Source organism: Populus alba, chromosome 9 (assembly GCF_005239225.2).
Source record: "Populus alba chromosome 9, ASM523922v2, whole genome shotgun sequence".
Classification (NCBI taxonomy): domain Eukaryota; kingdom Viridiplantae; phylum Streptophyta; class Magnoliopsida; order Malpighiales; family Salicaceae; genus Populus; species Populus alba.
In genome coordinates this window covers 3425285-3448997 of record NC_133292.1, presented here as the reverse complement: position 1 = coordinate 3448997, position 23713 = coordinate 3425285, and the positions used below count along the sequence as shown (strand labels likewise).

Genomic DNA, 23713 nt, shown 5'->3' with positions numbered 1-23713 from the left:
TTTATATATAGTGCTCATTTCATTATTCATATAACAATTTTTTTTTTCTTTTTGGTTTCTAATTTATTTTTACACTTTGCTCACTGAAATTTTTTTTTTTTGTTATCTTGTCCTCACAAGTTATGCTGGCATGATTTTATATATTGAGATTTGTTTTGTTGTTTTGTTATGCATGCTTTGCATATGGAAATGTTAGAGGTTATTCTCAAATTAAATTAAAAACCCTTTTATAGAACAAAATTTTATAATATAGTTAAACAAAATAAATAACCGAAAAATAAATAAATAAAACAAAGCTATTTTTTCATTGTCATTGCTCAACGGGTGTAGAGAACTTCAATTAGGTCCCTAAAGTTTTTAATTTTTACATAATTGGTCCATGTTTTTAAATTTTTAGATTTTAGCTTTAAACATAATTTTTATCGTATTTTAATCCTGAATATTAAGATATGAGAGAAAGTCACTTGATATGAAAGATGAGAGAGAAATGGTTCAATCAGTTACATTCTAGTCATAAAAAAAAAAATACTGATATTAGTGTCAATGAGTTTGTCTAAAAATAGAAGCTTAATGAATGTAATTTTTTCATTTAACCATGCTAGAAAAGGTAGATCAAATGTTATAATTTTTTTTATTTGGTTTGATTTTTAATTTTAGATTGAATAAATAGTGTTTTGAAATTATAAATGAATTTATTGAGGTTTTTAGATTTTTTTTATGTGAAAATAATTAGAAATTTTGAGTTTTGAAATCTAAATATTTTGAATATCAATTTTTTTCACGTGACAAGTTGTTCATTCTATTTAAAAAGAACTTCAGTGAGTGATCTTTTATATATATATATACTAGCCTTGGTAACCGCGCTATGCCGTGGGTCATTTTTTTTGTATAAAAATATTAAAAAAAAAACAAAAAATTTTAAAAATCTTGGGTTTTTTTGCAAGGCCATACCTAAAAATCTTGGGTTTGGCTGCAACGCCTGGCTTAAAAGTAATATTTATAATATAGTAATAAAATTAAAACTTGCATGACTTAAGTTTAAGTGAGCTTGACTGGAACACCGGACTCAAGAATATTGGATGTGGGTCTGACTATAAGGTCGTGTTATAAAAGTGTGATAATTAAATAGACTAATTAAAAAAAACAAAGAAAAAAAATCAGCAGGAAGGAAAAAACTAATGAAAAAAAAGAAAAAAAAATGAATTAATTGGGTTAACCCTTTAAACCAGGTTATCCCGTAAAACTTGAGATTCGCGTAATGAAAGTTTGATAACTAAATAGAAAAAAAAATGACGGGTTTACCCAGAATTAATTGGGTTAACCCATCAAACCAAGTTAACCTGTCAAGCTCAGGATACGTATCATGAAAGTATGAAAGTCTGATAATTAAATAAAAAGAAAATTAACTTTAACAAACTAAACTAAATGAAAAAAAATAACTCGTCAAATCAGGTCAACTTATCAAACTCGAGATCCGTATCATGAAAATTTGATAACTAAATAAAAAAATTTAACATTAACAAACTAAATCAAACAAAAAAATTCATTAAAAAAAATTAAAAAGAAAAAAACAAAGCTAATATTGTAATAATCCATAGCGTTTTTTTTTTTTTTTTTTTTTCTGAAAAAAGCTACAAAGCTAAGTTTTCAACCAGATCAATATAAAAAAAACGACAAAGACTATTTTTTTTATTTTAAAAAAAGTCAATTTTGGGTAAAATAAATGAAAAAAAAACATGTAAAAAAAAGGAAACAAAAGCGGAAAAAAAACACCTGAGGAAAGCTATAGTGTTTTAAAGAAATAAATAAAAAACTAAATTTTCAACCAGTTCAATAGTAAAAAAATAAAATCAACAGAAATAATTCTGAAAAAAAAAATGTAAAAATTGACAATTTTGAAAAAAAAAACAAAAAAAAACATGTGGGGAAAGCTAAAGTTAGATTATCATTTAGCTCAATATTAAAAAAATAAATTCAATAAATATAATTTTTAAAAAAAATATATGGGGAAACACTGTAGCAAAACAAAAAATATGTATGAGAAACACTGTAGCAATCCATATTATTTAAAAAAGAAAAAGCTATAAAGCTAAATTCTTAACCAACTTAATATAAAAGAAAATAAAGTCTACAAAGACCATTTAAAAAAAAAAAAAACAATGTATGAGAATATTATAGCAATTCACAATGTTTTTGAAGAAAAAAACAACATAGTTAAAATTTCTACCAGCTCAATATTTAAAAAAAATTAGTAAAGATAATTTTGAAAAAAAAAATAAAAAAAAGAAAAAACAAAAGACAAAGAATTCAATTTTGGATAAAATAAAAAGAAACAAAAGCAAAAAAAAATAAAATTCTACAGTGAAAAAAAACTGCTACAGGAAAAAAAAGAAAAAAATAAAAACAAAGTTACTATAATGCCGCGGGTCATTTTTTTTTGTATAAAAAATATATATAAAAAATTAATATTTAAAAAGTGTTAGGTCTTTCTGCAAAGCTATACCCAAAAATCTTGAGTTTGGCTGCAACACCTGACCTAAAAGTAATATTTATAATATTAATAATAACATTAAACTTGCATGACCCAAGTTTAAGTGGGGTGGCTGCAATACCAGATCCAATAGTCTTGGATGTAGCTCTGACTGCAAGGTCGTGTCATATAAGTGTGATAATTAAATAGATTGATTAAAAAGAAAAAAAACCAACAGAAAAAAAAAACTAATGAAGAAAAAGAAAAAAAATCAATTAACTGGATTAACCCGTCAAATCTGGAATTCGCATCATGAAAGTTTGATAACTAAATAAATAAAAAAATTAACGGGTTTACCTAAATTTAACTGGGTTAACCCATCAAACCAAGTTAACCCGTCAAGCCAGGATACATGTTATGAAAGTCTGATAATTAAATAGAAAAAATTTAATACCAACAAACTAAATCAAACAAAAAAATTCATTAAAAAAACAAAAAAAAATTAAAAAAAAAATAAGACAATTAAATAATATAATATAATATAATAATAATATATTAATAATGAGTAAAGTGAGGCGTGAAAAAAAAACCACTTTTATTCACTGATGCTTAGGAATAATATAATATAATATAATATAATAATAATATATTAATAATGAGTATAGTGAGTCGTGTGAAAAGAAAAAATAATAAAAAAAAAACCTTTCATTCACTGATGCATTGGAGGCGTGGGGAAAGCTACAGTGCTTTCCCCACACGTTTTAGAGTTCTATAATATATATATAACTAGCGTGTCTCAACCTTTTTTTTTTTTTTTTGCAGGTGAGGCATGTTATTTTGGAGTTTGTTTGGTTTTGTATTTTTAAAAAATATTAAAAAAAATAAAAATTTTATATTTTTTCTTTGTTTCAAATTAAATTTATTTTTATTTTTTATATCGTTTTCATGTGTTGATATCAAAAATAAAAAATATTATTTCAATACATTTCCAAGCAAATAACACTTTAAAATGTAATCGTTATCACAATACCAAACAAGTTCAAGTCTTTTTATGCCCAACAATACTTGGCCTTTTTTTTAAAAAAGCAATTTTTAGTTAACATGGTCTCACTCATTTTTTTAAAAAAATTTATTTCATTTAACAATGTTTTTAAATAATAACTAATTTTTTTAGATTGTTTTTATAAATTCATTATAATTAAAAATATTATTATAATTTATATTTATTTTTTAATTAAGTTATACATAAATTATTTATATTTGCATGATGTATTTATAAAAATTAAATTATATAAAGTCAACATAAGAATAAACCTTCAAAATAAAAATAAAAAAACTATTATTTAAAATATAACAATACAAGTAAAATATTTACATGTGGATTTATATCAACTTCATTCAATTAACAATTTTTATGAAATTGAAAATTGCATTTATAATTTCACTTATTCTTACCTAACGTAGTGCGATCCACTGACTAATGTAATCGCTTCATCCAATCCGTAGGATTTTTCGGAAAATGATTTCCAGGAGACTATTCTAGACAAGAGCCTGTATTAGATCGGACACCTTCATCAAGCAGGTGGCGTGCGTGGGACGAAATTTAAATGGAGAAAACAAACTACAAACTTGTGCTCTCATGCCCCTCTGGTCTCTCGCCTTCTCAGGTCCTCTTTTTTTTTTTTTTTTTTCCGTTCTATCATAAGCTTCATTATTATAAAATTTATGTATGTGGTTTAAGTTTTTAAAATTGTTGGATTAAGGTATCTGTGGTTTTTGATCCATCTTACGATAGAATCGCCCATCCTGACATTGAATTAGAAAACTCCATTTCTGAGGTAAGTTAGTTTACTGATTTATCTATTTCTGTATTGAAATAAATGGCCCTGTTCAAATCTATATAATTCGACAACTAACTGTTTTTTTCGGTGTTTTAAAGATATGGGATCAGAGGGTGCAGAAGAACGCATCTTTGTACAATGGGAAAAAGTTCCGGGTATGTGGATCTAATGATATGCACCAATGATGGGAAGTGTGTAATTTTTGTGCTAGACATCATTCTAGCAAACCTTCATTGTTAATACCAGACCAAAAAGAACTCTAAAATGCCGTTATTTGCGTCTGATTTGATGCTTATTACCATGATTCTTTTGCCAATGCTGTCGAGTTGATGTCAAGTGCATTCGGCAGTTATTCTTGAGTTTTTATACAGTTTCCACAGTTCTAAACCGATTGTAATGTCTTGTGTTGATAAAAAGCAAGATAAACCAAATATTGATGAGAATGGGGATTTAATAATTGGACTGATAGTAGAAATAAAACTATGATTCTATTGAAGCATTTGATGCAAGACATAATAATTGCGTTATGCAGCAGACTAAAAGTTGATGCCTTGCATATGTATAACTTATTTTTAAAATTTTAATGCGTGAAAATTTTCCCTGCATTTTACTTTGAAAGCTTTTTTTTATGAACTGTGGTTCCTTATCTGTTGTTTTGTTAATGACTTCACAGTATGGAGGGTATACACTGTGCAACAGAGGTGGTTCACAACAAGATTTTCATGTGTGTCTCCACCTTGGTTTGACAGATTATAGGTATGTTTTCAACCTCAGTTCAGAAATACCATCTATTAATTTCCTAGAGCAAACCAATAAATTATGAGTCAACTCTCACGTTAAATTGTTAATCTCATCTAGATTGATATTTGGACATAGTGTTCAGTCCCACATTCATAATACTTGGTCAATGATCTTATGAGGATAGTATCCGTTGATGTTATAACTCTTACCAGTGGCAAGACATAGCAAGTTCATTACTGGAAATGAGTTCTGCATCTACTGATTAGTCTTCTTAACAGTGGGTTGTCATAGGTTAAGGTGGACAAATATAAAGCTGCCAGCTAAATTCTTTAGTTGGATACAGTATAGAATTGTTTTTATAATCAGCCTTGCATTTATTCGGTTTTTCAGTTCTGATGGTTGGCCTGAAGCTGTTTCTCAATTTTCTTATAAATTAGTGGATTATTGCTCTTGGTTTAAATATTGACAAATATAAAGCTGCCAGCTAAATTCTTTAGTTGGATACAGTATAGAATTGTTTTTATAATCAGCTTGCATTTATTCGGTTTTTCAGTTCTGATGGTTGGCCTGAAGCCGTTTCTCAATTTTCTTATAAATTAGTGGATTATTGCTCTTGGTTTAAATATTTAACAGATTTTTTGAATTTCAGTAATTGCAATGAAACACATCATATTTGCTTATTATTTTTCTTCCCCTGAAATGAAGAGTTGATGCTATCTACTTGTTATCCAGGACTTTTGTGGGAACAAACCTAAATCCTCTTTGGGAAAAGTTCCTTGTTCCATCAGAAGGTATCTCTTCGTTCATGTGAAATATTCATCACAGAATAGGATGTCTTTGTTTGTTTTAATTTTTTATTTTTTGACACCTTATCGTTGTTGTTGTTACCATGTCAGTTGCTATGCACATGAGCTCATAAATTTGTGTTTTGCCTTGTCTTACTATTTAATTCAACATGTGGTGGTCTGTCTGCTGTTGGAGGATTTTATTAAAAGATGAAATGATGCACATGTCTGCTGGTTGAAAATCAGTATATTTTAAAGTCAAATGAAATCAAGCAATAAATTAATACATATTCAGTGATGAATCTTTTGAGAATACATTTCAGATACTGCCTGAATTTCTTATTGAAAAAGAAAAAATGATCTTGTATTGATTTGTGGAAGATGAAAAATCATATTGGATATCTCACAGAATTGTTATTTTTTTTAGCACAAGATGCCCTTTTTTTAAAAAAAATTCTTTGTTATAATTCATAATATATATCTACAGCTTTGATTTTTTTTTGTAGATGACCTTATGCAGTGTCAACACACCTCAAGTCCACTGGGTAATGGTGCAATTTTAGAGACATCTGACAAGAAAATAGTTGTGTTACAAAGAAGTTACAATGTAGGGGAATTTCCTGGACACGTTGTTTTCCCTGGAGGCCATCCAGAGGTATAGAATCTGAAAAATGAAACACTTGCATCCTGATTCTTAAAATCCTATCCAATAGGATGAATAGCTGAGGACATAATTCTGTGATGCCTGTTTTCCCTTTTGGATTCTATTGTTTTGGAAGCATTTTATAATCCTGGATTTTCTTGTGCATTAATGCACTGGAATTTTATTGTTGCTATTTATTTGCAAGTGGCAGAAGTTTTTCTTTCCTTTTATCTTTTGCAGACATTTATGTCTGGGTTATCAAGACTTAAACCTGGTGCAATTGTTTGATGATGATGACAGCCTGAAGAAGTTGGAGCAGCATCTCATCAGATGGGTGAACGCTTAACAAATTCGGAACACAATAACACCAAGGTCTCTCAAGAAATGTTTGATAGTATAATTCGTGAAGTAGTTGAAGAAATTGGAGTACCTGTGACCTCTCTTGTGAGTTACACTTTTTAATCAAGAACACACCTTTTATCTTTCTTCGTTTGTCTGCAGGTATTGTTTCATCATTGTTGCCAGGGGGTAATTGCTTTGTGTTTTCTCTTTCCAATTCTAGTGCTTAGTTGTTGCAAATGGACCGAGGTAAAAAATTATTGAACATTTAAAAAGCCAAGTTTGAAAAGAAAACATGCTCATGTCATTTATTAATAAAAAGTATTGGCCATAAATTAGTTTGCGTACTGAAAAAATCATGGAGAATGCCCATAGTTTCAGCTTTAGATGGATTTTCTTGTATGGCAGTGTATTTTTGGACCTATGGTATAAATGTTGAAGTGTCTTCAGATATTGATTGATTGTGGCTGAATCCATGGATATTTTTCCTTGCTTGTGCAATCAATTCCATGGCCTTGATCTGCCTTTTGAGGTTGTTAAAGAAAAGTCCTGGCGTCATAACCTCATCTCTAATGCTTTAGATATGAGCATTTGGAGAGAATGCCCCCCCATATTGTTTGTTTGTTTAGACCACATTTCTACATTGGTTATAATCCGGCGTTGTGGTTTTATTTGGTATGTAAATTATGGAGTTCAAGCGAGTCATGTATCTAATGTTTGTCTTCATCTTTGCTTTGCAGTGCAATCCACTATTTATTGGTATATCCCGCAGGGTGTTAAACGTCAGACCAGCTGCTTTTTTCTTTATCAAATGTAACATCGAGTCAAAAGAAATTCAACGACTGTATGCTGGTGCACAAGATGGTTATGAATCAACCCAACTTTACACAGTTTCATTGGTTAGTTCAAATTCATTTTTCCTAATAGATGTCTCAATTGGTTTCTTTTCAACAAACAAATGCTAGATTTGTTTTTGCATTAGTTGTCATGCGTTTAACAATTTAATTGTGTCGGCAATGGCTGAATATGGATGGATAGAATGAGCCAATAGTGTGCTAACAGTGGTGATGATAGTACAGTGAAGAAATTGGTAGGAGCATTGGATGCAGTTGCACGGTGGGGTGGACTTTAAGAGGAGACTCCCATTGATCAATATAAAAATGCATCTGGAGGGAGAGCAAAGTTATCGCAGAAATTAAACTTTCCATCACTTAATGATTCATGAAAAATGATAGATTGTAGCACTACTGGAAATGATATGAAGTATGGATACAACTTCTTGATGTGTTGGCATCATTCATAATCACATCATCTCACCATGTTGATTGAAGACACGTTGACTTACTTTAGGATCTCTATATTGCAGATTGAATTAGAAAACATGGCATCTAAAATGCCTGGCTGCCATCAAGGTGGACTTGCTCTCTATAAGCTGATGTTGGAAGCTATGAAGAATATCTGATGGTTCTTCACTGCCAAACAATGGAATTCGTCAGCTCTTAGTCCCTCAATAATACTTAGCAACAGGATTTTGACTCTCATGAACTTGGTGTCGACATTCCAGTTGACACCATAACAGAAAGGCATTTCGCTTGATTCTCTTCTTGCATACATAGATATGCGACAATGCATGTATCTATATTTGCTATTTAAAGCTGTAGCATGTGTATAAATGCCAGTTCTGTTTACATGTGCTTTATTTTCCTCGCGTCAATGTCGTTAAACAGTGTAAGTTGAATAAGCTGGTGTTATATCACCTGGAATTCTTTGTTTTGGAGTTTCTTAAATCACCTAGAGAAAGCAAAAAGCTGAACTACACAGTGAGAAAGAGACAGCAAGAGTAACATATAGAACTGATGACTAAAAAAACTGCCCTGATGCTCAACTTAGTACTGTTGTAATGAATGTTTATTTCTTAGCATGAATTCATATGGAAGCAGTTGTTTAGTAAGCAAGGGAAGCTCGATATTTTTAAAAAAAAAAAAAAAAAAGGATAAGCAAAGCAAATCATTGTAGCTCTAGATTTATTGTGCTGGGGACTTTATAATATATATATTTTTTATATGATTCATTAACAAATTAATTTAGATAAATCAGTTTTATATATATATATATATATTATTTTAGCATAATAAAATGATTTAATTATTTTTAAAAATAAAAAAATCTAAACTTAGGTTGAAGTGCATTCTATGTTACTTTAATTTTTTAAACATGGTGAAATGATAAAAGTACTTCTAAAATCAAAATTTCTTTCTCTTGCATCCAAGGTTATTTTCATCTTTTTATTATATATATATAATCAATCAGGTTCATTTAGAGTTGTTTGGTAATTTAGCAAACATAAATTTATTAAAAAAAAGTTGTTGATGTGTGTGCGTGTGTTAACACGTGGGTAGTGGTCACACTCTTAGGATTCGCATGCGTCATCATTCAATGACCTAACACTAGCTTTCAAAGCGGCACTCAAATCATTTCAACATCCCCTCTATTCTTAGGTGGCACGTGTGTCAACAAACCTTTGATTTTGTACTGATTGTCTTTTTTTTTTTTATTCTCTCCTTTTCTCGATTTTCATTCCTAACCTTTTAAATGTTCAACACAACATTTTAAAAAAAAAAATTCTTTAAATTTGATCTATGTTCTTTTGATTATTATTTTTTTATATGAAATAATTTATAAAATTATAATTTTTTTTTAATTTCATATTCCTTTAATTTTTTTTTCATATATCAGATCTGGTGCACATTCTTTTGATTGTGATCTGTTTAATTTTTTCTAATTTAATCCTTCTTAGTATTGTTTTCCTATTAGATTTGATCCTATTTTTTTTATTGCTATTTTTTTTTTTTACTTTGGCAAGAAAAAAAATTATTTTTTTTTATTTCATCATTCAATATTAAATTAATTGAGAATTAAAGTTCTTGATTGAGTCCATGTCTAGGATTTCATAGGTTGTGAGTTTGGGAGATTGACCCAAGTTTAAGATATTCATCTGGGTTTGCCTTTTTTTTTTTCTTTTTTTTAAGCTTTTTTTTTTCAATTTCATCCTTTAATATTTATTTAATTGGAGATTAGGCTTCATTATATTTTTTTTATTTACTTTATATTGAATTTTTCACTAATTTTAAAAATAATTCAGGTTATTCTGCCTTTCAACATTGACTTGTTTAACAATTAAGCTTCACGATTTCATTCAATTTACTTTCAACACAATTACCTCAATATCACAACTAGATCACAAATTTTGCATGCTGACTTGGGTGAGTTTGGGTCGGGTTTTTTCAACCTTTTTTTGAATTATATTTTTTTTTCAATTTTTTTCTTTAATATTTTGTTTGCTAGAAATTAAACATTAATTTTTTTTTTCTATTTTTCTTTCTAAGGAGTTATTACGTTCTCACTTAATTTTTTAATCGACACTAGATAAGAACTTTCAACATTTTCTTTTTCTTTTTTTTTTTAAAAAAATTTATTTTAATTTTATCCTTCAAAATTTGATGAATTAGAAATTAGCTTTCATGTTTTTTTTTCTCTTTCATTTCTACAAGGATATCCTAAAGCTCATGATCGCAGTGTTAGTAGATTAACCTTGTTTGACTTAAGTTTTATTTCATTGCTTTAAAAAAAAAAAATCAATTTCACTCTTCAACATTAAATTTTTTGTTAACTGAGTTTTATGATTTTATTCAATTCACTTTTGACTGGATTATCTCGTTGTCACAACCAAGTCACATATTTAGCATGCTAACTCAAATATGCTCAAGTTGGTTTTTTTGGCATTTGTTTTGTCAGTTTTTATTTAGTTATCATTGTATTTTTTTTATTCATATTATTAGATTAGTTGAGTTTACTAAACCCAATTGAATTAGTGACTAAAATCTTGTATGTTTTTTTGTTTTTTTTAGAAATGTTTGCATCGTCTTTGTTTTTTACGATAAAAAAATTAGACAGGTTTGTGACGTAGCACCTATCTAGTAAGCCCTTTCAAGGACGTTCGTGCCTGGACTTGGTTCCATTTGCAGGTCTTTATTCCTTCTTTTATATATACACCCATTCACTCCCAATCTTTTTTCCTATACATATTATTATCCCATAAACTAAAAGAATTGGGAAAAAGGTAACATTAACATGAACAATGCAATTTTTTTCATTTTTTTCATCAAAATTTATTTCTTTGAAATTTTATCATTCCAAGTTATATTAAAATAGTTTTATGTGTAGAGATTTCTATCATTTTACATGCTTTGAAATATACAAAATATCAAGGAATATTTTGATGATAAAATAAAAATCTATTTTGCAAAATAAAATTTTTAGGTTGTTGTGGAACAAGTATTAGCCGTAGAAGCAGCCCAACAGTGCAACCAGCTTCATCCTGGTCGACGCCCCTGTCTCTCTTCTTCCCCAGAAACAAGTGAGCAATACGTAGATATGAAGTGATGTTTGGAAGATCTCCTCCGCGACAACACCCCAAATCCATCGTGAGCAGCAGGTTGGATTGACAACCGCGAGCAGCGCCCAACCATCTCTCTCGACTTCGCCTCCAGCAGCCGCACACTCAGGTAAGTTTCCTTCCTTGCTTGCTAAAATAATTAACTAATTACTGTTGCGTGCGTGCGTGCGTGCGTGAACCATTCACGCATATGTGCAACAGTGGCCAGCCGGGTCACTGATTTGGACAGTGACCTGACCCCTTTTTTTTTTTAAGTTTTGAGACTGAGCTACATAAAAAAAAAAAAAATGATAAAAAAGGAAAGCAAAAAAAAAATAGTTTCCATTTATTTTAATACAGAATTTTGCAGATTTATTCACTAGTACTAGAGTTAGAAATATCATACTTTATGGATTGTGCAATATTTATCAAGGCAAGAGTTGGAAATATTCATAGGTAACTATTTATTGACGCCAGAGTAAAAAATATTATAGGATGACCTTAAAAATGAAACAAAGACAAACTCTTGGCAATTTAAAACAAAACCAGTAATGCAGCTTATCTCAGGTAGGACATTTAAGGGGTGATAGTATCTTCTCTTTCGCGTAACAAGTCCTGTACTAAAGAATCCTTGTTGACCAATTAGAGTTTTTAGTAATCATAATACTAGGTGACAACTCCTTAAACGAGAAATAATTCCCTAAAAAACAAGATGTTAGATATTATTTTTTTTTTTCACAAAGATAATTTTTAATCGGTCACCGTAATATCTAGGTGTGACAATCATCTAGACGAATCTATGCTCAAAATGAATCTATACTCATTGATGGTCTTTGGATTGATCGGTTTTGTAACATTTAATCCCCACGTATCAAAAGACTAAGATGAGATCATATTGAACATAGGAGCCAAATATGTGTTTATCTTGTCATTATATATCTCACATCTATGACATTTCTTGATTTAGTCAATATAATCCATTTTCATACATAACTAGAAATTTCCAAATCGTTACATCTGCTTTGTTATTATACATTAATTAGCATGAGTTGCATAAATTCTTTTATGAACTTTTTGTAATGCTTATTTAGCTTCTTCTCGTTAAATTAAATGACCTCTTTTACAAGATTTCACCATTCAAATAATAATACATTGACATCCTCCTTGAAGTTCTTGCATTCGTTTTGGAGATTCCTAAAGGATATTCACTGATTCTATAAATTTATTAAATTTCCATGATTAATTTTAGAGCTAATTCTGCATCGCTAGCTTTTTGTATAAATAAGGGTTGAGAGATTTCGTTCTTAAAGCTAGAGAGAAAGTAGAAAATAGAAAAACAAATATAAAATCCATGTGCTCTCTGTCTCTCTCTCTTCCACGTTTGCTTTTGTGCTCTCTTTTCTCTACCTTTAGGTTCCATTATTGTAAATAAATTTGAGTATTCATGAGGCAAAGAATCTTCATGCCTGTTGATTGTAAAAAAAAACAACATTTTGGTTGGTCGTTGTATCGACCAGTAAGCAGAGATATCATGAGAATATTTTATGAATAATTGGATGTCTAGTGAGGGGAAAAGGTTGTATAGTTAAGAATTTACAGACAAGCCATGGCAAAATTGAAGTGCAAGCTGTCTGGGTATGGACATTGCTAGGTTTCTAGCTGTTCGAGCTTGGCCAAACTGGGTGAATCCAGCACTTTTGTTTTTTTTTCCAATCTTGTTTAGAATTGTGGTGGTGATTGTGATTTAAAGTATTTTTTTGTTAAAAAAATATATCAAAATAATATTTTTTTTTCATTTTAAAAAAAAAATTATTTTTTAAAATCATCATATAAAGTATCTAAAAACATTAAAAAAAATATATCAAAATATGAAGGAAACGCGATGCAAATCATGTTTTTAAATAGACCCTTTTCGTCAACTAACCATTTTGGGTGCGTTATTATTTTATTCAACTATAATCAACTCATCAAAATACTTTTCTGTTAGAAATATATCAAAAAAATATATTTTTTATTTTATAAAATTATTTTTAACATAAACATGTCAAAACCATGTTTGAAAACATTCAAAAACATTTAAATTTAAAAATATTTTTAAAATACAAAATAAATCTCAATACCAGTCTGTCTTACTGCATCACGAGCTAAATGCACATATCACTTCCAATTTTTCAAGTCACATAGCCTAATATGCCTCATAAAGAAATCTCACATTTTCCTTCAATTTTCTTTCTTTTACTGTGGGGGCGAAAGCACCATGTTATGTCTCCATATGTCACGTAACACCGTGTGGGGCCATATTTATATAATAAATGTCCTTATTTACATACTCGGTTTATAGCAAGATATAACACTAGACTTTCTCAAATTCTAGGTTTACAATAGAAAAAAAAACTATTTTTTTTATATATTATGAAATTTAATAATTCTTAAAAAACATATTTTAAAAAACAACTTACAAAGTGTTTAAATACGTGTTAAACCCACTTTGAAAAGGAAAAACAATCCTAAAATAATAAGACAAGTAAAGAAAGAAATCCGAGAATAAATAAAGAAAATTTTAAAATAATTTCTTTATCCTGATTTTTGTGTTAATTTAGTCATGATTTGGACCACAACTTACAATACTCGCTTGGTCAAATTCCAATCCACGGCCTAAACAAAATCGAGCATGTTTGAAAGCGTGGTTAGATTTTTTTTTAAAGTGTTTTTTTTTCGTGCCAAAATACATCAAAATGATTTTTTTTTATTTTTTAAAAATTATTTTTAAGATCAACGCATCAAAATGATTCAAAAATATATAAAAAAAAATTATTTTTTTTTAAACACAGATATAACCACGTTTCAAAACGCTCTTTTAATACCGCTTTCACATGTTTCCAGCATGGAGGAGTTTTGATGAATGAAATTACCAAGATGAGAATCCACAGGGAATAGGATCCCTTCGTAAAGTCCAAATTCTGAAATGAGAAATTGAAAAGAAAAAAGAAAGGTGATGCAACTTGTCTTCGGGGAAATTGAAAAGAAAAGAAAAATGATGCAATATTGAGAGTGGGATTGAAAGAGACGAATGGTTTGTGTGTTGCGTTGCATCATTTCTCTCCGTTGAAATTAGAAATAGAGACTTCCACTCAAGTTCCGATAAAGATTTGTAGGCGAGTCTCATTACGTGCCGTGATTAGTTGGTAGAAATTAAATAATATTGTTGAAGAAAAAAACTATATATTCCATTCCGCAAGTTGAATATCAAAATCAATCATAAAGTTGGTACAAAGTTTTTAAGTACATGATTAATGAAATCTAAATATCTTATGAAATTCTTAACTTTTACCTTCTTCTTTTTTTTATTAGGTAATTATTTTGTGTGGTTTTTTTAGACTTCAAAAGGTAAAAATTAAGATTCCAAAACAAGATGGGTCTCGCAAAATTCCAGACCCTAAAATAATTAAGTTTGATAATCAATAAAACACAATATAAATTAGATTTGATGATGTATCAGACCCAAAACAATATGGGCCTAGAGAATAGCTAGTGTAAACCCTCTAGGTGAAAATTATAAATTGACAAGTTTTATGTAAAAATAAATTTATAACTCTCAATCGAGTTATCATAAAATTCTAAAAATTTGTGTAGAGCCTTTTAATATGATGTCTTATCTAGGGTTAAAATTTCAGAATTTTTGGAGAACTTCATAAATTTGATGAAAAATCACAATTTGACCAGTTTTATGTTATTAGACGTAATTTTCAATCCGACTATCAAATTGAGCTTGAACTTTTACGAGGGACCTTAAAATACACTAAATAAAATCTGCTTAAAATTTTAGAATGAACGGAGCTCAATAATTCTAATAAAAAAAAATTAAGGATCGTCGAATAGAAGTAAAATGACTCATTAAAGATAAAATATTTATTTGTTTTTTAAAAAATAAAATAAATCAGTTTTCCTTTCCTTCTATATGCTGCTTACTGGACACAAACAAAATGGGAAAAGAAAGAAAAGAAAACGCAAGAGAGAAAAAAAAATAAGGAGAAAATATAAAAATAAAAATAAAAAATTATGAGAGAATAATTTTCTAAACTTACAAAATAGATGTTTTGCGTCGCATCATTTCTGTCGATGGAAATTAAAAATAGAAACTTCCACTCAAGTTCCGATAAAGATTTGTTGACGAGTCTCATTACGTGCCGTGATTAGTTGGTAGAAATTATATTGGTGAAGAAAAAAACTATATATTCCATTCCGCAAGTTGACTATCAAAATCAATCATAAAGTTGGTACAAAGTTTTTAAGTACATGATTAATGAAATCTAAATATCTTATGAAATTCTTAATTTTTACCTTCTTTAATTTCTGTTTTTTTTTTTATAAGGTAATTATTTTTTGTGTATTTTTTTTAAAACTTCAAAAGGTCTATAACAAGGTGAATCTCACAATATGCCATATCCCAAAACAATTAGGTTTGATAATTAACCAAACACAATATAAATTGGATTTGATGATGTATTAGACCCAAAATAATATGGGCTTAGCGAACAGCTAGTGTAAACTTTTTAGGCGAAAAATCATAAATTAACTAGTTTTATGTAAAATATAATTTGTAACTCTTGATCGGGTTATCAGAAAATTCTGAAAATCTGTGTGGAGCCTTCTAATATGATGTCTTAGCTTGGGTTAAAATTTCAAAATTTTTGGAGAAACTCGGAAATTTGATGAAAAATCACAATTTGACCAGTTTTACGTTATTAGTTATAATTTTCAATCCGACCATCAAATTGAGCAGAAATTTTACAAGGGACTTTAAAATATACTGAATAAAACCTAGTTAAAATTTTAGGATGAACAGAGCTTGGTAGTGCTAATAAAAAAAAATAAAGACCGTCAAATAAAAACAAAATGACTCATTAAAGGTAAAATAGTTATTTGCCATTAAAAAATAAAATAAATCAGCTCTCCCTTTCTTTTATATACTATTGACTGGGCACAAACAGAATGGGAAAAGAAAGAGAAGAAAAGGCAAGAGCGAAAGAGAGAAAAGTAAAGGAAAAACATAAAAACCAAGGAAAAAATAAGAAAAGTGAGAAAATAACATTGTAAACTTACAAAGTTCAACTTATAAAATACTAATCTAAGAAAGAATCAAGTAAAGGAATGAGGAATTGAGAGAGAGAAAATTTGGCTAACCTTTAAAGCGAAGAGAAATTTAAAGAAAATCAATTGATAAGCATGAGAAGTTTGGATTTAATGTTTGATTTAGATGTTTTAAAGCTTATTTGATTAAGTTAGGAAGTAATTGCATGGAATTTTACTTGAATTGGTTTATTACTCTTTAGTGATGAAATTGTTTATTTTTTTATTTTTTTTAGTAATTATTTTATGTTGACTTATTAATTGATATTATGAGACTTGAAATATTAATAAGTGTAAGTATTAAGAGATTGATTGATGAATGATATGTAATCCAAGATGACTTGAATAGATCAGGACTGTTTTTGCAGATATTTAAAGCTTTAGAGCTTTACCATTAATTTGGTACTTCTTAGGCTAAAAAGAAGAAAATTATTTACCTGAATATTTTGATTAGTCATTTCCTATAAACTATATAACTTGTTACATAAACCTTATGGGTTTTTGGACATTGTCATTCTTCCTTCTCAATTTTTTTTTTCCTCTTATATCTTTCCTTAGGCATTTACCAATCAAACACACTACTTTATAAATGACAATATAATTCAATCAAAGAAGGTCTTCAAAGCACTAAAACAAAAATGAAGTGAGAGCAAAACTTCATTTCCAACATCATAGAGAATGAGGAGGTATTATAGTTGAAATGTGTTCCATGTAAATCTAATATGTTAATATATAATATTGTAAAAACACAATGGTTCTAAATGGGAATCTTGCACTCTTAATATGTAAACTTTTTGAAAATGGAAAAAATTGATTGTAATTACACATGAATATTAAAATAAATGATTGGCATGGAGAATTCATTAGTCCATAGCTACATGTCACTATTTACTGCAATAATGTAATTATCATTTTTCCATTCCAACAAAAAACCAATGAGCTTGCTATAAGATTAATTGAAGACAATTGTTCTTTTTATCTTTTAAATGCAGTGTAAGGACTATATTGCCCTTAAAAGTGAAAACTTGTAAACATGTTGATAGAGGTCAATTTGATCTTTTTACATTTTACAAACACAATATAAAGACTATATTATCATTAAAAGCAAATTTTGTCAAGTTACATGTAAAAGCTTTTTTGTATTTTCAAACCTATTTTTTAGTTATTAACAAATTGATTGAGAGGTGATTTGATCTTTTAACAAACATAAATATTATTACAAAATTTTATAGGTGTGGGTGACACACACTCCAACAAGTGGGCTACACGTTCGACTTCGTCGCACATCCAAACATCACCTTTCAAGGGTGGCGTTGGTAGCATCTTGTCATAGTCTTTCCATTAGCGTTGCGCGTGTGCATGACAAAACAATAGTTGGGCTTCGGTGAACTTTTTTCTTTTTTTTATCTTTTTTTTATTGATTTTTTTCCTTTAATTTCATCTCTCATCATTTGGTTTCATTTAATTTTTATATCAAACTTGGTCATTATTCTTTAAATTATTGTTTGTCTTTTTTTTTTTTTTCTAATTAATGAATTTTGTTTTAAATTTCATCTCTCAATAATTTATTGATATAAAATTTTTCTGCATTATTTTCTAGGGTTTTTCTTTTATGAGGTTGGTCTCGAGCTCATGATCAAGTTTACGAGTTTCAAAACGGGTTGACTTTGTTTTTTTAGTTTAATTTTTAAAATTAATTTTTTTCAATTTCTTTCCTCAACATTTGATTTATTGCAAATTGATATTCATGATTTTTTTTTTTTCACTTTCCTTTCTAGGACGTTATTTTAATCTTGTTTCCAAGGTTGCAGGGTAAGTGAGTTAACTTGAGTTGACTCATATTTTTTTCGTTATTTTTTTTTTAATTTTTTTAATTTTTCTTTTTAACATTAGATTGTATGATAATTGAGCTTCATAGGTTTATTTAGTTTGATTTCGATGAGTTTCATGATTTGTTTATGTCGTCAACTTTTTTTATTAATTGTTTTTTTTGTATTATTGTATTTTTTATTCATATTATTTTAATATAAAAAGCTTAATAAATCCAGTTAAATTAATAACCAAAATCTCATATTGTTTTTTATTCTTTTTAAAAAACACTAACATATTCTCAACATCTGTTTTTGTTTTTTGGTGAAATGATACATTTAAATCTGATTAGTTTCTTTAATTTATGTCCCCTTGTGTATGTAACTCATTTCCAATGCTACCCAAGTAGTAATTAACTGGTGCATAATTACTAAAATAACTAAAATAAATGGGATGGTTTAACTGAGGAGATGACACTTATATTTTTTAAATTGTTTTATAATAATTTTGTGTCATATCTTAGTTTATTGAAGCACACAGAGCTGAGCTTGAGGTTGTATTTACTTATAAAAAAAACACAGAAGACCTTCAAAAAAAAAAAAAAGGGGTCAAGCCCAGGCCTGCAGCCTTCCCTCAGGCATTCACATCTTTTTATTGTAACAGCCCTTTGATTTTTTTTTTTTTTCTTTTAATTATTTTTAATTCTATCATATAATATAATATAAAATTTTATTTAATTTTATTTTTTAATATTTTTAACAATTTTTTAATCTTATTTTTTAATATAAAATCTTTATTTAATTTTATTTTTTAATATTAAATTGATAATAAATTAATTTTTATATTTTTTATCATATAATACAAAAATAATTTAATCTGATCTATAATACAGGTCATAAATATAAAAAATTCATCATGATTAACTTAATTATTATTTTTTTTATTGAAAATGCTCACTGAATAATGTCACATTAAAGGTAATTTTTTTTAATTTAATTTAAAATTTTAGTTAAATAAAAAATTAATCTGATAGTTTTCAAGTTTAAATATTATACTAAATTTAATAATAACATTAAAAAAATCTCTATATTCTAAATATTTATTTTAAATGATGAATGAACAGTCAAACCTTTTTCTTTTCTTTTTTTTTTTTTTCTGTTTCCAATGACATATCTATGGAGTAGCTGCTAACTCCCATGTTCCATATTCCTTAATTTTCTGACCTAAATCATATTTTAATAGAAGAGGTTTCATCCACTCCTTAACATTTACTCACAAAATTCACCAAAACAAACCTCAGCCATCTAAAACCCTAGCTGGTTCTGACTCTGTAATTGTATTTCCTTGGTTTGTTCGTGCAAGTGTTTTTTACCTTCTTATTAATTCAGCTCACAACATAAAACATCTAGGAATCTGTCGTTATCTTGGGATGTCATCCAGTTCACACTAGTTTGTGTTTTGACTGCTCTTATTTGAGTTCAAAGTCCTTTATTAGAATTCCGCAGTACACCAGATTTACTTTGTCCTCCTCACAGGTATTTCCCATCGGGGTATCTCTCCATCTCTCCACTGAAACTCAAATTTCGTTCAAGGTGCCATCTTTTCTTTTTAATTTTGCTCGTTTATCTTCATGGGCTCTCTTAGCCTCCATTTATTTGTGATTGCCAGCAACTACAAGCTCCTTTCCTTGTATTGCTTCTGACAACTTTAGATTTGTACTCTTTCTTATTCAATTCTATCCATTGCTGTTTAGATTTCTTCCATATCTGCAACTAATAATCCCAACTTCTTTGCTTGATTTTGGTATATTATACAATCTTGGATTTTGATTTCACTTCCTTATTCAGCCCTCTTCATGGATTCTGGTTTCTGTTGTTTTGCTGCTGATTACTAGTGCTAACTTAGTGCTCTGCCTTGATAAGAATCCTTAGTTTCTATTTTAAAGCTCAATAAATCCCCATATTTCCTTTGTTCTTCCATAGAGTTCCAGATTTTGAAATGATGGGTGGTGGAGGATCTAGAATTGTCATTTGTGTACTTCTTACAGTCTTAATCTTGGCATTTTTGTCTAGTGGATTTACCCCTGTAGACAATTATCTTATAGATTGTGGATCACCCACCAATACTACAGTGGGTGGCCGTGTTTTTGTTGCTGATGACTCTGCCTCAATCTTTCTTTCAACCCCGAAAAGCACTTCGGCAAGGAGTTCGAAATCTGTCACTTCCGGAGATGATTCACCACTTTATCAAACAGCAAGAATCTTTGACGGAACCTCAAAGTACTCCTTTTCGATTCGTCAACCTGGGAGGCATTGGATTCGCCTGTATTTCAATCCATTTGTTAGTGGTAGTTATGACATGAGCGGTGCGAGTTTTGATGTTTCCACCCCAAACCATGTCTTCCTCAGCAATTTCAGTGTGAAGACTTCTGTTGTCAAAGAATTTTCAGCTAATGTAACCTCGAAGGATCTTGTTATCACTCTCACTCCCTCTGGCAATTCATTCGCCTTCTTAAATGCCTTGGAAGTCGTTTCAGTTCCTGATGAGCTCATTACAGATGATGCCGACACTTTTAATCCAGCGGGGAGATTCAAAGGCCTGCCAGGGCAGGCACTGGAAACAGTTCATAGGGTGAACATGGGTGGACCAACAGTTTCCTTTGAGAATGATACCCTTGGGAGAACTTGGGTTCCTGACAAAAGTTATCTCATTGGAAATAATCTTGCTATCAACGTGTTCAATATTGCAGCTGTCAAGTATGTAGGTGGTGGGGCAACTCAGGATTCTGCTCCAAATGCTGTGTATGGTACTGCCATTAGAATGAACTCAGAGAATGATCCCAACAGCAACTTCAACGTGACCTGGGAGTTCAATGTGAATCCAGGTTTTCAGTATCTTGTTAGGTTTCACTTCTGTGATATAGTAAGTAGCAGTCTTAACAATCTCTACTTCAATGTTTACATTGACTCCTGGCTTGTTGCCGAGAATGTAGATCCAAGCAGTTTTGCAAATGCTTTGGCTGTTGCATTTTATAAGGATTTTGTTACTGCAGCAACAGTCAGCAATAAACTTCGTGTGAGTATTGGCCCAACTAGCACCATGGCTGGTGTCTACCCCAATGCAATTCTAAATGGATTGGAGATCATGAAAATGAACAACTCCTTGGGCAGCCTCAGTGGGCCAGCTCCTGATATTTCAGATTCAAGTTCGAAGAAGAATGTTGGTGTGATAGTGGGCTTAAGCATCGGAGCAGTTATCCTAGTGTTGTTGGCTGGATTTTTCTTTGTGTTCTGCAGAAAGAGAAGGCTGGCACGCCAAGGCAATTCTAAGATGTGGATTCCTTTATCCATCAATGGAGCAAATTCTCACACCATGGGTAGTAAATACTCAAATGGAACAACCGCTACTCTTGATTCTAATTTGGGGTATTGTATTCCTTTTGCAGCAGTTCATGAGGCGACAAACAATTTTGATGAGAGTTGGGTTATTGGAATTGGTGGTTTTGGGAAGGTATACAAAGGAGTTTTGAATGATGGTACAAAAGTGGCTGTTAAAAGGGGAAATCCACGCTCCCAACAGGGACTTGCAGAGTTCCAAACTGAAATTGAGATGCTCTCTCAATTCCGGCATCGCCATCTGGTTTCGTTGATTGGGTACTGTGATGAAAAGAATGAAATGATCTTGATTTATGAATACATGGAGAATGGGACTCTCAAGAGTCATCTCTATGGCTCAGGTTCTCCCAGCTTGTGTTGGAAGGACAGGCTTGAGATATGCATTGGAGCAGCTAGAGGACTTCATTACCTTCACACTGGCTATGCAAAAGCAGTTATACATCGTGATGTAAAGTCTGCTAACATCTTGCTCGATGAGAATCTCATGGCCAAAGTAGCTGATTTTGGGCTTTCTAAGACAGGACCTGAAATTGATCAGACTCATGTGAGCACAGCAGTGAAGGGCAGCTTTGGATACCTTGATCCTGAGTATTTTAGAAGGCAACAACTGACTGAGAAATCAGATATCTATTCATTTGGGGTGGTATTGTTTGAAGTTCTTTGTGCCAGACCGGTTATAGATCCATCCCTTCCAAGAGAAATGGTTAACTTAGCTGAATGGGCAATGAAATGGCAGAAGAAAGGACAGCTGGAAGAAATAATAGACCCTACTCTTGTGGGGAAAATAAGACCAGATTCACTTAGGAAGTTTGGAGAAACTGCTGAGAAATGCTTAGCTGACTTTGGGGTTGACAGGCCTTCTATGGGAGATGTCTTGTGGAATCTGGAGTATGCCCTTCAACTACAAGAGGCAGTTGTTCCAGGCGATCCCGAAGACAACAGTATTAATATGATTGGCGAGCTCTCTCCGCAAATCAACAATTTCAGCCATACTGATAGTAGTGTTTCTGCTGCAAAATTTGAAGCCTCGAGTGTGGATGATCTCTCAGGTGTTTCAATGAGCAGGGTATTCTCACAGCTGGTTAAGTCTGAGGGCAGATAGCTCGCTAGATGGTAAGCTTGATGGATTTAGCTCCTCTAATAACTCTGGTGTTTTTATCATATTAGAAGAGATGGGGAAATTCTCTTTATTTTGCTGGGAAACGAAACCCTATACTTGTCAAGGTGCATTTGCTTCCCTGTTCAATTTATGAGAGCATCTCCCCAGATCATTTTATGTCTTGTGATTGGCGACATTCCCATGTTCTACAGCCAGTCAGCTTTCATAAAGTTGTCTAAACCATGCTTAATTGCTTCCAGAATTCTGCAATCAAGCTACATTTTCAGTTACAGAAGCGATGGTTTTCAAGTGAGTTTTAGTAAATTGACAAGGAAGTTGAATTTTATCCTGTACCAATGTATGTGTCTTTATTCTTTGTTGGTACTAATATGAAGTCGGTATGAGGTGCATTAATTTCTATGTTTGCAGATGTTTTTGAATTTATTTTTTTCTTGCATCGAGTATTCTTCACATTATGCTTAGTATGACAATAACACATGCTGTGCCTGTGATGGAGGAGTTATTTTAGTTTGACAAGCCATAATCGCAAGGTCTCATGATGATGATGTAGTTGTTTTGCAACTGCTGGTATAGGAAATGATTTCCATGCAGCTTTTTTTGACCCAGTAGGCGTGTTTCTGAGTTGCATGGATGGAAAATATCCATTAATGTTGAAATTTATGTGGCGAATGTTGAATTACTTTGGATTTGAACACGAGACTCATAAAGGGGAGCAGCCATTGGATTACACCTCATGATTTATCAGCACAATTGAAAATTCATTAAACGATAATGATGACCAAATGACCCAAAGGATTTGTCCGTTTTGCCTCCTCTAGTCTTCTTGAGTGTTTGTTAGTGCTATCTGATAATTTTTAGTGTTATTTTTACAGTTTTGATATTATATATATATATATATATATATATATATATATATATTAATGCATTTTCTGATCGGATCACAGTAAGAAACATACACTCTACTATGCTAGAAAACTTATTTATCTATTTTGAAGGGGCCAGGCT

General features: G+C 30.3%; 2 protein-coding genes across 3 annotated transcripts; both read left to right on the top strand.

Moving 5' to 3' along the window:
• The first annotated feature begins 3915 nt into the window (after nucleotides 1–3915).
• Nucleotides 3916–8599, top strand: LOC118053756 (nudix hydrolase 9). 2 transcript variants are annotated; one of them, XM_035065110.2, is made up of 10 exons: nucleotides 3916–4137; nucleotides 4234–4308; nucleotides 4410–4466; nucleotides 4985–5067; nucleotides 5785–5843; nucleotides 6344–6492; nucleotides 6781–6852; nucleotides 6982–7068; nucleotides 7560–7718; nucleotides 8186–8599. In XM_035065110.2, the coding sequence occupies exons 1-10, from the start codon at nucleotides 4078–4080 to the stop codon at nucleotides 8279–8281; spliced, it is 897 nt and encodes a 298-aa protein (XP_034921001.1). In that variant the 5' UTR covers nucleotides 3916–4077; the 3' UTR covers nucleotides 8282–8599. The 2 variants fall into 2 exon arrangements, with proteins under 2 accessions (XP_034921001.1, XP_034921002.1); XM_035065111.2 differs by lacking the exon at nucleotides 6982–7068 and having other exon boundaries at nucleotides 3921–4137; nucleotides 6781–6924.
• Nucleotides 8600–19398: 10799 nt separating this feature from the next.
• On the top strand, nucleotides 19399–23131 carry LOC118053757 (receptor-like protein kinase HERK 1). The gene has a single exon (XM_035065113.2). It carries the CDS (start codon nucleotides 20192–20194, stop codon nucleotides 22688–22690), a length of 2499 nt encoding a protein of 832 aa, XP_034921004.1. The 5' UTR covers nucleotides 19399–20191; the 3' UTR covers nucleotides 22691–23131.
• Nucleotides 23132–23713: the final 582 nt, after the last annotated feature.